The sequence below is a fragment of the Oncorhynchus kisutch genome, linkage group LG5 (genome assembly GCF_002021735.2).
Source record: "Oncorhynchus kisutch isolate 150728-3 linkage group LG5, Okis_V2, whole genome shotgun sequence".
Classification (NCBI taxonomy): Eukaryota; Metazoa; Chordata; class Actinopteri; order Salmoniformes; family Salmonidae; genus Oncorhynchus; species Oncorhynchus kisutch.
In genome coordinates, this window is record NC_034178.2 from 73,001,563 (window position 1) to 73,014,447 (window position 12,885).

Here is a 12,885-nt window from a genome sequence, read left to right on the forward strand (position 1 = left end):
TCGCCTCTCCTTCGACCCTCCTTTCTCTCATATCTTTTCCCTAAAGGAGACACCAGCTGAGACACATTTTTCCTTAACAGCTCGACCCATTCTTCTCCTTTCCTTTCAGCTCAACAGTATTTTCACCGCAATGAGACGGTTCTAGTTGGTGTTTCCCTCCGTCCTTCCTTTCTTGTTGGATGTAGGTGTCCAGTTTATCAGGTCCCAGACTCCCATGACATCGGTGATGTAGAGAGCTAGTCAGCAGCCATATAGCCCTGTCTCTCTCTCTCTCTCTCTCTCTCTCTCTCTTTCTCTCTCTCTCTCTCTCTCTCTCTCTCTCCATTTCTCTCTCTCTCTCTCTCTCTCTCCATTTCTCTCTCTCTCTCTCTCCATTTCTCTCTCTCTCTCTCTCTCTCTCTCCATCTCTCTCTCTCCGTCTCCCTCCCTCTCTCCGTCTCTCTCCCTCTGTCTCTCTCTCTCTCCGTCCCTCTCTCCGTCTCTCTCTCTCTCTCTCCGTCTCTCTCTATCTCTTTCTCTCTGTCTCCCTCTCTCTCTCTGTCGATCTCTCTCTGTCTCTCTCTTTCTCTCTGTCTCTCTCTGTCTCCCTCTCTCTCCCTCTCTCTCTCTGTCTATCTCTCTCTGTCTCTCTCTCGCTCTCCGTCTCTCTCTCTCTCCGTCTCTCTCTCCGTCTCTCTCTCTCTCTCTCCGTCTCCCTCTCTCTCTCTGTCTATCTCCCTCCGTCTCTCTCTCTCTCCGTCTCTCTCTCTCTCCGTCTCTCTCTCTCTCTCCGTCTCTCTCTCTCTCTCCGTCTCTCTCTGTCTCTCGCTCTCCGTCTCTCTTTCTGTCTCTCTCTCTGTCTCTCTCTGTCTCTGTCTCTGTCTCTCTCTGTCTCTCTCTCTGTCTCTCTCTGTCTCTCTCTGTCTCTCTCTCTGTCTCTGTCTCTCTCTGTCTCTCTCTCTGTCTCTGTCTCTCTCTGTCTCTCTCTCTGTCTCTCTCTGTCTCTCTCTGTCTCTCTTTGCCTAATCTAAGTTTTAAGTGTTATTAGTTGTATGTACAGGATAGGCATGGTATGCATCGTCCAACCACATACAGATTCCTTCTGGACGATGCAACAACAATAATAATAAATAAAACAGTTAAGAATACCAACATAAAGTAAATGTCTCAGTAGAATATAATAAACATTTGAGCATCAGTATAATACAGGAAGGCACAGTTTATAGTGCAATATTTACACATGTATTTGGGAAGGGGGATTGGTGTTTAAATTGTGCAGTATTTAGCAATCATGAGAGTCTGGTATTGGAACTTATTATGGATCCCCATTAGTTCCTGTCAAGGCAGCAGATACTCTTCCTGGGGTTTATTATGGATCCCCATTAGTTCCTGTCAAGGCAGCAGATACTCTTCCTGGGGTTTATTATGGATCCCCATTAGTTCCTGGGGTTTATTATGGATCCTCATTAGTTCCTGCCAAGGCAGCAGCTACTCTTCCTGGGGGTTATTATGGATCCCCATTAGTTCCTGCCGAGGCAGCAGCTACTCTTCCTGGGGTTTATTATGGATCCCCATTAGTTCCTGCCGAGGCAGCAGCTACTCTTCCTGGGGGTTATTATGGATCCCCATTAGTTCCTGCCGAGGCAGCAGCTACTCTTCCTGGGGTTTATTATGGATCCTCATTAGTTCCTGCCAAGGCAGCAGCTACTCTTCCTGGGGTTTATTATGGATCCCCATTAGTTCCTGCCAAGGCAGCAGCTACTCTTCCTGGGGTTTATTATGGATCCCCATTAGTTCCTGCCAAGGCAGCAGCTACTCTTCCTGGAGTTTATTATGGATCCCCATTAGTTCCTGCCGAGGCAGCAGCTACTCTTCCTGGGGTTTATTATGGATCCCCATTAGTTCCTGCCAAGGCAGCAGCTACTCTTCCTGGGGTTTATTATGGATCCCCATTAGTTCCTGCCAAGGCAGCAGCTACTCTTCCTGGGGTTTATTATGGATCCCCATTAGTTCCTGCCAAGGCAGCAGCTACTCTTCCTGGGGTTTATTATGGATCCCCATTAGTTCCTGCCGAGGCAGCAGCTACTCTTCCTGGGGTTTATTATGGATCCCCATTAGTTCCTGCCAAGGCAGCAGCTACTCTTCCTGGGGTTTATTATGGATCCCCATTAGTTCCTGCCAAGGCAGCAGCTACTCTTCCTGGGGTTTATTATGGATCCCCATTAGTTCCTGCCAAGGCAGCAGCTACTCTTCCTGGGGTTTATTATGGATCCCCATTAGTTCCTGCCAAGGCAGCAGCTACTCTTCCTGGGGTTTATTATGGATCCCCATTAGTTCCTGCCAAGGCAGCAGCTACTCTTCCTGGGGTTTATTATGGATCCCCATTAGTTCCTGCCAAGGCAGCAGCTGCTCATCCTGGGGTCCAACAACATTAAGGCATTTATATACAATAAAAAAATATGACATTACATTTCATACCACTTTTCACCAACACTTTAAGTGTGTTTCCTCAGGCCACGACTCTACTACCACATATCTACAATACATAATCCATATGTACGTGTGTGTGGAGTGCGTGTGTTATCATGTGTATGTGTATATTCATGTGTATGTTCCCTGTGTATTACTTCACAGTTACTCACAGTCAGAATGTGTGTCTGTGCCTGTGTGTGTTTGTGTCTCTTCACAGTCCCCGCTGTTCAATAAGGTGTATTCTTATCGGTTTAAAAAATAATAATCTGATTCTACTGCTTCATCAGTTATCAGATGTGGAATAGAGTTCCATGTAGTCATGGCTCTATGTAGTACTGTGGAATAGAGTTCCATGTAGTCATGGCTCTATGTAGTACTGTGGAATAGAGTTCCATGTAGTCATGGCTCTATGTAGTACTGTGGAATAGAGTTCCATGTAGTCATGGCTCTATGTAGTACTGTGGAATAGAGTTCCATGTAGTCATGGCTCTATGTAGTACTGTGGAATAGAGTTCCATGTAGTCATGGCTCTATGTAGTACTGTGGAATAGAGTTCCATGTAGTCATGGCTCTATGTAGTACTGTGGAATAGAGTTCCATGTAGTCATGGCTCTATGTAGTACTGTGGAATAGAGTTCCATGTAGTCATGGCTCTATGTAGTACTGTGGAATAGAGTTCCATGTAGTCATGGCTCTATGTAGTACTGTGGAATAGAGTTCCATGTAGTCATGGCTCTATGTAGTACTGTGCACCTCCCCATAGTCTGTTCTGGACTTGGGGATTGTGAAGAGACCTCTGGTGGCATGTCTTGTGGGGTATGGATGGGTGTCTGAGCTGTGTGCCAATAGTTTAAACAGACAGATCTGTTCAACATGTCAATACTTCTTATAAATACGAGTAGTGATTGGCTCTTCTGGATAATGACTTTCTGTCCAGGGTTGACACTGCTTTCATGTGATATTACAGATAAACATTGGAATGAATGGTAACTGGTTTCTCTCTGTGTGTGTGTGTGTGTGTGTTTGTTTCTCTCTCTCTCTCTGTAGCAGGCTTGGCCCGCCGGCACCCAGCAGATCCTCATCCCGTCGTCATGGCAGCAGGTTCCTGGCGTGGCCATCCACGGCTCCGCCCACCAGACGGTTGTCGCGGAGTCTCCCGTAGAGACGCTCCATCCGGACACAGCCCAGCACACAAACAGCTGGAGGTATGGTTATCACCATGGTTACAGCTATGTCAGAATAGACCTCTTTATATAAGAGAACAGAAGTCAGTCCATCAATAGGATTGTTACCCAGATCATGTCAGGGTGTAACTATCCCAAAAAAAGAGAAACAAAAATGTTTACAAACATCGAGAGTTTATTTGTCTGCCTGGAGTGCCAGATGGAGGGGGGGGGGGGGTTGCGGTTTTGGGAGCTTTCTATTGGTTGATTTAAGCCAGGCAAGCTCACAGGCACAGAAACAGTATTTGAAACGCTTGTCTGAAGAAAAGCAGCGTTACTCAGATGTGTGTGGTGTGTGTAGGGGGTCTCAGTACAGGGGAGTACTGCAGCAGAGTCAATCGACCTCTGACCCTAGCCGGGGTCAGGCCACCCAGAGGTCACAGCAGGAGAGGAGCGGAGCTGGGAAGAGGGCCAAGGTTCGCCGCGGCAACAACAGAACCACCAGGTACAACTGACTGGAAGAGAAAGGCTATGGATAGATCGTGGCACAACAACTAGTTACAGTTACCAACTAGTTTATCAACTATATAGTTACAGTTATTAACTAGTTACAGTTATTAACTAGTTTATCAACTATATAGTTACAGTTATTAACTAGTTTATCAACTAGTTACAGTTATTAACTAGTATCAACTAGTTTATCAACTATATAGTTACAGTTATTAACTAGTTTATCAACTAGTTACAGTTATTAACTAGTATCAACTAGTTTATCAACTATATAGTTACAGTTATTAACTAGTTTATCAACTATATAGTTACAGTTATTAACTAGTTACAGTTATTAACTAGTTTATCAACTATATAGTTACAGTTATTAACTAGTTACAGTTATTAACTAGTTTATCAACTATATAGTTACAGTTATTAACTAGTTTATCAACTATATAGTTACAGTTATTAACTAGTTACAGTTATTAACTAGTATCAACTATATAGTTACAGTTATTAACTAGTTTATCAACTATATAGATACAGTTATTAACTAGTTACAGTTATTAACTAGTATCAACTATATAGTTACAGTTACCAACTAGTTTATCAACTATATAGTTACAGTTATTAACTAGTTTATCAACTATATAGTTACAGTTACCAACTAGTTACAGTTATTAACTAGTTTATCAACTATATAGTTACAGTTATCAACTATATAGTTACAGTTATTAACTAGTTTATCAACTATATAGTTACAGTTATCAACTAGTTTATCAACTATATAGTTATAGTCATTAACTAGTTTATCAACTATATAGTTATAGTCATTAACTAGTTTATCAACTATATAGTTATAGTCATTAACTCGTTTATCAACTATATAGTTACAGTTATTAACTAGTTTATCAACTATATAGTTACAGTTATTAACTAGTTTATCAACTAGTTACAGTTATTAACTAGTATCAACTAGTTTATCAACTATATAGTTACAGTTACCAACTAGTTACAGTTATTAACTAGTTTATCAACTATATAGTTACAGTTATTAACTAGTTTATCAACTATATAGTTACAGTTATTAACTAGTATCAACTATATAGTTACAGTTATTAACTAGTTTATCAACTATATAGTTATAGTCATTAACTAGTTTATCAACTATATAGTTATAGTCATTAACTAGTTTATCAACTATATAGTTATAGTCATTAACTAGTTTATCAACTATATAGTTATAGTCATTAACTAGTTTATCAACTATATAGTTACAGTTATCAACTAGTAACAGTTATCAACTAGTAACAGTTATCAACTAGTAACAGTTATCAACTAGTTACAGTTATTAACTAGTAACATGTATCAACTAGTAACTGTTATCAACTAGTTACTGTTATCAACTAGTAACAGTGATCAACTAGTTACAGTGATCAACTAGTATCAACTATATAGTTACAGTTACCAACTAGTTACAGTTATTAACTAGTTTATCAACTATATAGTTACAGTTATCAACTAGTTACAGTTATTAACTAGTTTATCAACTATATAGTTACAGTTATTAACTAGTATCAACTATATAGTTACAGTTATTAACTAGTATCAACTATATAGTTACAGTTATTAACTAGTTTATCAACTATATAGTTATAGTCATTAACTAGTTTATCAACTATATAGTTATAGTCATTAACTAGTTTATCAACTATATAGTTATAGTCATTAACTAGTTTATCAACTATATAGTTATAGTCATTAACTAGTTTATCAACTATATAGTTACAGTTATTAACTAGTTTATCAACTATATAGTTACAGTTATTAACTAGTTTATCAACTATATAGTTACAGTTATCAACTAGTAACAGTTATCAACTAGTAACAGTTATCAACTAGTAACAGTTATCAACTAGTTACAGTTATTAACTAGTAACATGTATCAACTAGTAACTGTTATCAACTAGTTACTGTTATCAACTAGTAACAGTGATCAACTAGTTACAGTGATCAACTAGTATCAACTATATAGTTAGTTATTAACTAGTAACAGTTATCAACTAGTAACCGTTATCAACTAGTAACCGTTATCAATTAGTAACAGTTATCAACTAGTTACAGTTATCAACTAGTTACAGTTATCAACTAATAACAGTTATCAACTAGTTACAGTTATTAACTAGTAACAGTTATCAACTAGTTTATCAACTATATAGTTACAGTTATCAACTAGTATCAACTATATAGTTAGTTATTAACTAGTAACAGTTATCAACTAGTAACAGTTATCAACTAGTAACAGTTATCAACTAGTTACAGGTATTAACTAGTTACAGTTATCAACTAGTTTATCACCTATATAGTTACAGTTATTAACTAGTAACAGTTATCAACTTAACAGTTATCAACTAGTAACAGTTATCAACTAGTAACAGTTATCAACTAGTTACAGGTATTAACTAGTTACAGTAATCAACTAGTTACAGTTATCAACTAGTTACAGTTATCAACTAGTTTATCACCTATATAGTTACAGTTATTAACTAGTAACAGTTATTAACTAGTAACAGTTATCAACTAGTAACAGGTATCAACTAGTTACAGGTATTAACTAGTAACAGTTAGCAACTAGTTACAGTTATCAACTAGTTACAGTTATCAACTAGTAACAGTTATCAACTAGTTTATCAACTAGTAACAGTTATCAACTAGTAACAGGTATCAACTAGTTACAGGTATTAACTAGTAACAGTTAGCAACTAGTTACAGTTATCAACTAGTTACAGTTATCAACTAGTAACAGTTATCAACTAGTAACAGTTATCAACTAGTTTATCAACTAGTAACAGTTATCAACTAGTAACAGTTATCAACTAGTTACAGGTATTAACTAGTAACAGTTAGCAACTAGTTACAGTTATCAACTAGTAACAGTTATCAACTAGTTACTGTTATCAACTAGTTACAGTTAGTTGGTTAGGTTCTTTAACTAGTTACATCTACTAGCAACAGTAGCTGGTAAAGCTGGTAAAGTTAGCTGGTAAAGTTAGATTTTCAGGGGCTCCACTTAGAAAGGTGTGTGTTTTTTTGCTCACTGATGGAAATGTTTTGGCCATTACTCTGGAACTCTGGAACGGTGACTAGAAAAGCAGGATTGGTAACCAAGCGTGTGTGTATCCAGGGGTGTGTCCGGTGTGTCGCTGCTCACCAACGCCATGCTGACTCCGCCCACCTGCAGTGTGGCAGCTCTCTCTCAGCCAATCATCATCTCAGACACGCCCAGCCCGGCGGTCAGCGTCATCACCATCCACAGCGACTCAGACGAGGAAGACGAGAGGAAGTTCCACCCCGCCAGGTGAGGTCATATTCCTGTGTCTGTTCTCCTTTCCAATCACAAACGACTGTTGGTTTTTATGTGGACTGTCCCTTTATAGATGGTTTTCAGACGATAGCCTATCGAAACTAGCATCAAGCTAGTACTAATCTATGTTGATATGCAACCATTTCACTGATTTACTTGAATTAAACCCTTTAACTCAGTGAGGAGCATAGGTCATCCACTAATGAGGGTAAAACAAGTATTAAAGTTTTCTACAACATGTGAAAATCTGATCTGAATGGACTAGAATTGATCGTCCTATCCACCACCATCTACCATATTGATTTCTGTTGTTGCTATGAATCTAATGTATGTTTCTAATGTACAGTACCAGTCAACAGTTTGGACACACCTACTCATTCCAGGGTTTTTTTTTCTTTTTTTTACTATTTTCTACAGTGTAAAATCAAATCAAATTGTATTTGTCACATTGCGCCAAATACAACAGGTGTAGACCTTACAGTGAAATGCTTACTTACAAGCCCTTAACCAACAATGCAGTTTTAAGATTAAAAAAAGAAATAATTTAAGTAACAAGTAATTAAAGAGCAGAAGTAAAATAACTTGCACGCTGATCATCAACACGGGGGCCCATCAGGGGTGTGTGCTTAGTCCCCTCCTGTATTCCCTGTTCACCCACGACTGCGTGGCCAAACACGACTCCAACACCATCATTCAGTTTGCTGATGACACAACAGTGGTAGGCCAGATCACCGACAGCGATGAGACAGCCTATAGGGAGGAGGTTAGAGACCTGACCGTGTGGTACCAGGACAACAACCTCTCCCTCAACATTAGAATGCTGAACAATTAATAAAATCACCACTAGACTATTTACATTGACACCCTCCTCCCTTTTTTACACTGCTGCTACTCGCTGTTTTATTATCTACATATGCATAGTCACTTCACCCCTACCTACATGTACAAATTACCTCAACTAACCTGTACCCCACACACTTACTCGTTACCGGTACCCCCTGTACATAGCCTTGTTATCGTGTTACTTTTTATTATGACTTTTTATTTTAGTCTACTTGGTAAATATTTTCTTAACTCTTCTTGAACTCCACTGTTGGTTAAGGGCCTGTAGTCTGGGTAGCCATTTAAATGTTCAGTCGTCTTATGGCTTGGGCGTAGAAGCTGTTTAGAAGCCTCTTGGACCTAGACTTGGTGTTCTGGTACCACTTACTGTACGGTAGCAGAGAGAACAGTCTACAATTTTATGGGCTTTCCTCTGACACCGCCTATTATATAGGTCCTGTATGGCAGGAAGCTTGGCCTCAGTGATGCACTGGACCGTTCACACTACTCTCTGTAGCGCCTTATGGTTAGATGCCGAGCAGTTGTAATACCAGGCGGTGATGCATCCATCCAGCTCTCGATGGTGCAGCTGTAGAACCTTCTGAGGACCCATGCCAAATCTTTTCAGTCTCCTGAAAGGGAAAAAGTTTTGTCATGCCCTCTTCACGACTGTCTTGGTGTGTTTGGACCATGATAGTTTGTTGGTGATGTGGACACCAAGGAACTTGAAGCTCTCAACCTGCTCCCCAACAGCCCCGTCGATGAGAATGGGGGCGTGTTCTGTCCTCCTTTTCCTTTAGTCCACAATCATCTCCTTGGTCTTGATCACTTTGAAGGAGAGGTTGTTGTCCTGGCACCACATGGCCAGGTCTCTGAACTCCTCCCTATAGGCTGTCTCGTAGGTGCAAACTTAATGAGGGTGTTGGAGAATAATAGTGAATTAATCAAAACTATTAAATAACACATATGGAATCATGTAGTAACCAAAAAAGTGTTAAACAAATCAAAATATTTATTAGATTCTTCCAAGTTGCCAGCCTTTGCCTTATGACAGCTTTGCACGCACTTGGCATTCTCAAATTAAATTAAATTTGTCACATGGTTAGCAGATGTTAATGCGAGTGTAGTGAAATGCTTGTGCTTCTAGTTCTGACCATGCAGTAATATCTAACAAGTAATCTAACAATTTCACAACAATTACTTTATACACACAAGTGTAAAGGAATGAATAAGAATATGTGCATATAAATATATGAATGAGTGTTGGCCGAACGGCATAGGCAAGATGCAGTAGATGGTATAGAATACAGTATATACATATGAGATGAGTAATGTAGGGTATATAAACATTGTGTAATGTGGCATTGTTTAAAGTGACTAGTGATACATTTATTACATCAATTTTTCCATTATTAAAGTGGTTGGAGTTGAGTCAGTATGTTGGCAGCAGCCACTCAATGTTAGTGGTGGCTGTTTAACAGTCTAATGGCCTTGAGATAGAAGCTGTTTTTCAGTCTCTTGGTCCCTGCGTTGATGCACCTGTACTGACCTCGCCTTCTGGATGATAGGTAGTTTGCCCCCGGTGATGCGTTGTGCAGACCTCACTACCCTCTGGAGAGCCTTACGGTTGTGGGCGGAGCAGTTGCCGTACCAGACGGTCATACAGCCCGACAGGATGCTCTCGATTGTGCATCTGTTAAGGTTTGTGAGTGTTTTTGGTGACAAGCGGAATTTCTTCAGCCTCCTGAGGCTGCTGCGCCTTCTTCACCACGCTGTCTGTGTGGGTGGACTTTTTCAGTTTGTCCGTGATGTGTATGCCGAGGAACTTAAATTCTTATTTACCATGAAGGACAAACCCGGACGACGTTGGGCCAATTGTGCGCCTGTCACGATCGTCGTCAAGGAAATGACCGACCAAGGTGCAGTGAGGTAAGGGTACATTCCTTCCCTGACACTATAGGGGAGGGTCCGGGTGGGCATCTATCCTGGTGGCGCTCCACCTCTGGCTCCCCCCACTTTGGTGGCGCCTCTGGTGCGGGGACCCTCGTCGCCGGCCCCGGACTGGGGACCCTATCCGCAGGCCCCGGACTGGGGACCCTCTCCGCAGGAGCCGACTCCTCGTAACGTCGCCGTTCCGCCTTAGCTGCCTCCATCTCCTCCTTCGGACGGCGATATTCTCCAGACTGCGCCCAGGGTCCTTTTCCTTGCAGAATGTCTTCCCATGTCCACTCTGTCTGCTCCTCCCGGCCACGCCGCTTAGTCCGTTTGTGGTGGGTTGTTCTGTCACGATCGTCGTCAAGGAAAGGACCGGACCAAGGTGCAGCGTTGTAAGCGTACATTCCTTTATTTTAAATGTCGCCAACAAAACAATAAACAGCAGAACAAACGTGAAGCTCTGTAAGGCCACTAACAAAGACAACAACCCACAAATGAGAAACGGAAAAAAGGCTGCCTAAGTATGATTCCCAATCAGAGACAACGGTAGACAGCTGTCCCTGATTGAGAATCATACCCGGCCAAACACAAAGAACCAGAAAGCATAGACTTTCCCACCCGAGTCATACCCTGATCAAACAAACATAGAGAATAAAAGGATCTCTACGGTCAGGGCGTGACAGCGCCGCCCTAATGCGTTTCAACCAGATTCATGAGGTAGTCACCTGGAGTGCATTTCAATTAACAGGTGTGCGTTGTTAATTTGTGGAATTTCTTTCCTTCTTCATAATGCATTTGAGCCAATCAGTTGTGTTGTGTCAAGGTAGGGGTGGTATACAGAAGATAGCCCTATTTGGTAAAAGACCAAGTCCATATGGCTCCTGAGTAGCACAGCGGTCTAAGGCATTGCATCTCAGTGCTAGAGGCGTCACTACAGACCCCCGGTTTGATCCCAGGCTGTATCCCAACCGGCCGTGATTGGGAGTCCAATAGGGCGGCGCACAATTGGCCCAGCGTCGTCCGGGTTTGGACTTCATTGTAAATAACGAATGTGTTTTTAACTCACTTTCCTAGTTAAATCAAGGTTCAATAAAAAAATATATTATGTCAAGAAGAGCTCAAATAAGCAAAGAGAAGTCCATCATTACTTTAAGACATGAAGGTTAGTCAATCCGGAACATTTCAAGAACTTTGAAAGTTTCTTCAAGTGCAGTTGCAAAAATCATCAAGCGCTATGATGAAACTGTCTCTCATGAGGACCGCCACAGGAAAGGAAGACCCAGAGTTACCTGGCTCTCATGAGGACCGCCACTGGAAAGAAAGACCCAGAGTTACCTCTGCTGCAGAGGATAAGTTCATTAGAGTTACCTGTCTCTCATGAGGACCGCCACAGGAAAGGAAGACCCAGAGTTACCTCTGCTGCAGAGGATAAGTTCATTAGAGTTACCTGTCTCTCATGAGGACCGCCACAGGAAAGGAAGACCCAGAGTTACCTCTGCTGCAGAGGATAAGTTCATTAGAGTTACCTGTCTCTCATGAGGACCGCCACAGGAAAGAAAGACCCAGAGGATACGTTCAGTAGAGTTACCAGCCTCAGAAATTGCAGTCCAAATAAATGCTTCACAGAGTTCAAGTAACAAACACATCTCAACATCAACTGTTCAGAGGAGACTGCATGTGTGGTTCCCACCCTGAAGCATGGAGGAGGAGTGATGGTGCTTTGCTGGTGACACTGTCAGTGATTTATTTAGAATTCAAGGCACCCTTAACCAGCATGGCTACCACAGTATTCTGCTGCGATACGCCATCCCATCTGGTTTGCGCTTAGTGGGACTATTATTTGTTTTCCAACAGGACAATGACCAAACACACCTCCAGGCTGTGTAAGCACTATTTGACCAAGAAGGTGAGTGATGGAGTGCTGCATCACATGACCTGGCCTCCACAATCACCCAACCTCAACCCAATTGAGATGGTTTGGGATGAGTTGGACCGCGGAGTGAAGGAAAAGCAACCAACAAGTGCTCAGCATTTGTGGGAACTCCTTCAAGACTGTTGGAAAAGCATTCCAGGTGAAGTTGGTTGAGAGAATGCCAAGTGTGCAAAGCTGTCATCGAGGCAAATGGTGGCTACTTTGAAGAATCTCAAATATAAAATATATTTTGATTCGTTTAACACTTTTTTGGTTACTACGTGATTCCATATGTGTTATTTCATAGTTTCAATGTCTTCACTATTATTCTACAATGTAGAAAATAGTAAAATAAAGAAAAACCCTTGAATTATTAGGTGTGTCCAAACTTTTGACTGGTACTGTATTCCTTAATGTATGTCTCTAATATATGAATCTCTGTGTTTGTCTATTTAACAGCTGTGGTCCGGCTCAGAGGACTAACGTGATCAGCTGTTTGACGGTCCACGACTCTGACTCCTCCACGGCCAGCCCCCTCACCCCCCGCCTCCTCGCCGGCTCCAGCACTCTCACACACCTTCGCGGAGGGGGGACGTCTATGGGCAGGTCACTGGCCGTGGTGGCACCATCTGTCAAGACCCAGCCGACTGAGACGGGTGAGGTGGCTTACACTCGCCTAACACACGCAAGCATGTCTAATACGCTCTCAAACACACACACACAGGACATACTAGTGTTACACGGTT

The 12,885-nt window shown here is 41.5% G+C and overlaps 1 protein-coding gene across 4 annotated transcripts in view; it reads left to right on the plus strand.

Moving 5' to 3' along the window:
- LOC109891667 (homeodomain-interacting protein kinase 1) overlaps positions 1-12,885 on the plus strand; it is a 66,784-nt gene that overhangs the window by 47,061 nt on the left and 6,838 nt on the right. For 2 of the 4 annotated variants that reach the window (XM_031825771.1, XM_031825773.1), the window contains 4 exons: positions 3,502-3,656; positions 3,976-4,119; positions 7,291-7,464; positions 12,599-12,795. In XM_031825771.1, coding sequence (XP_031681631.1) covers positions 3,502-3,656; positions 3,976-4,119; positions 7,291-7,464; positions 12,599-12,795 — 670 coding nt within the window. Of the gene's footprint in view, positions 1-3,498; positions 3,657-3,975; positions 4,120-7,290; positions 7,465-12,598; positions 12,796-12,885 lie in introns of all 4 variants that reach the window. The other 2 variants (XM_031825772.1, XM_031825770.1) reach the window with 1 other exon arrangement.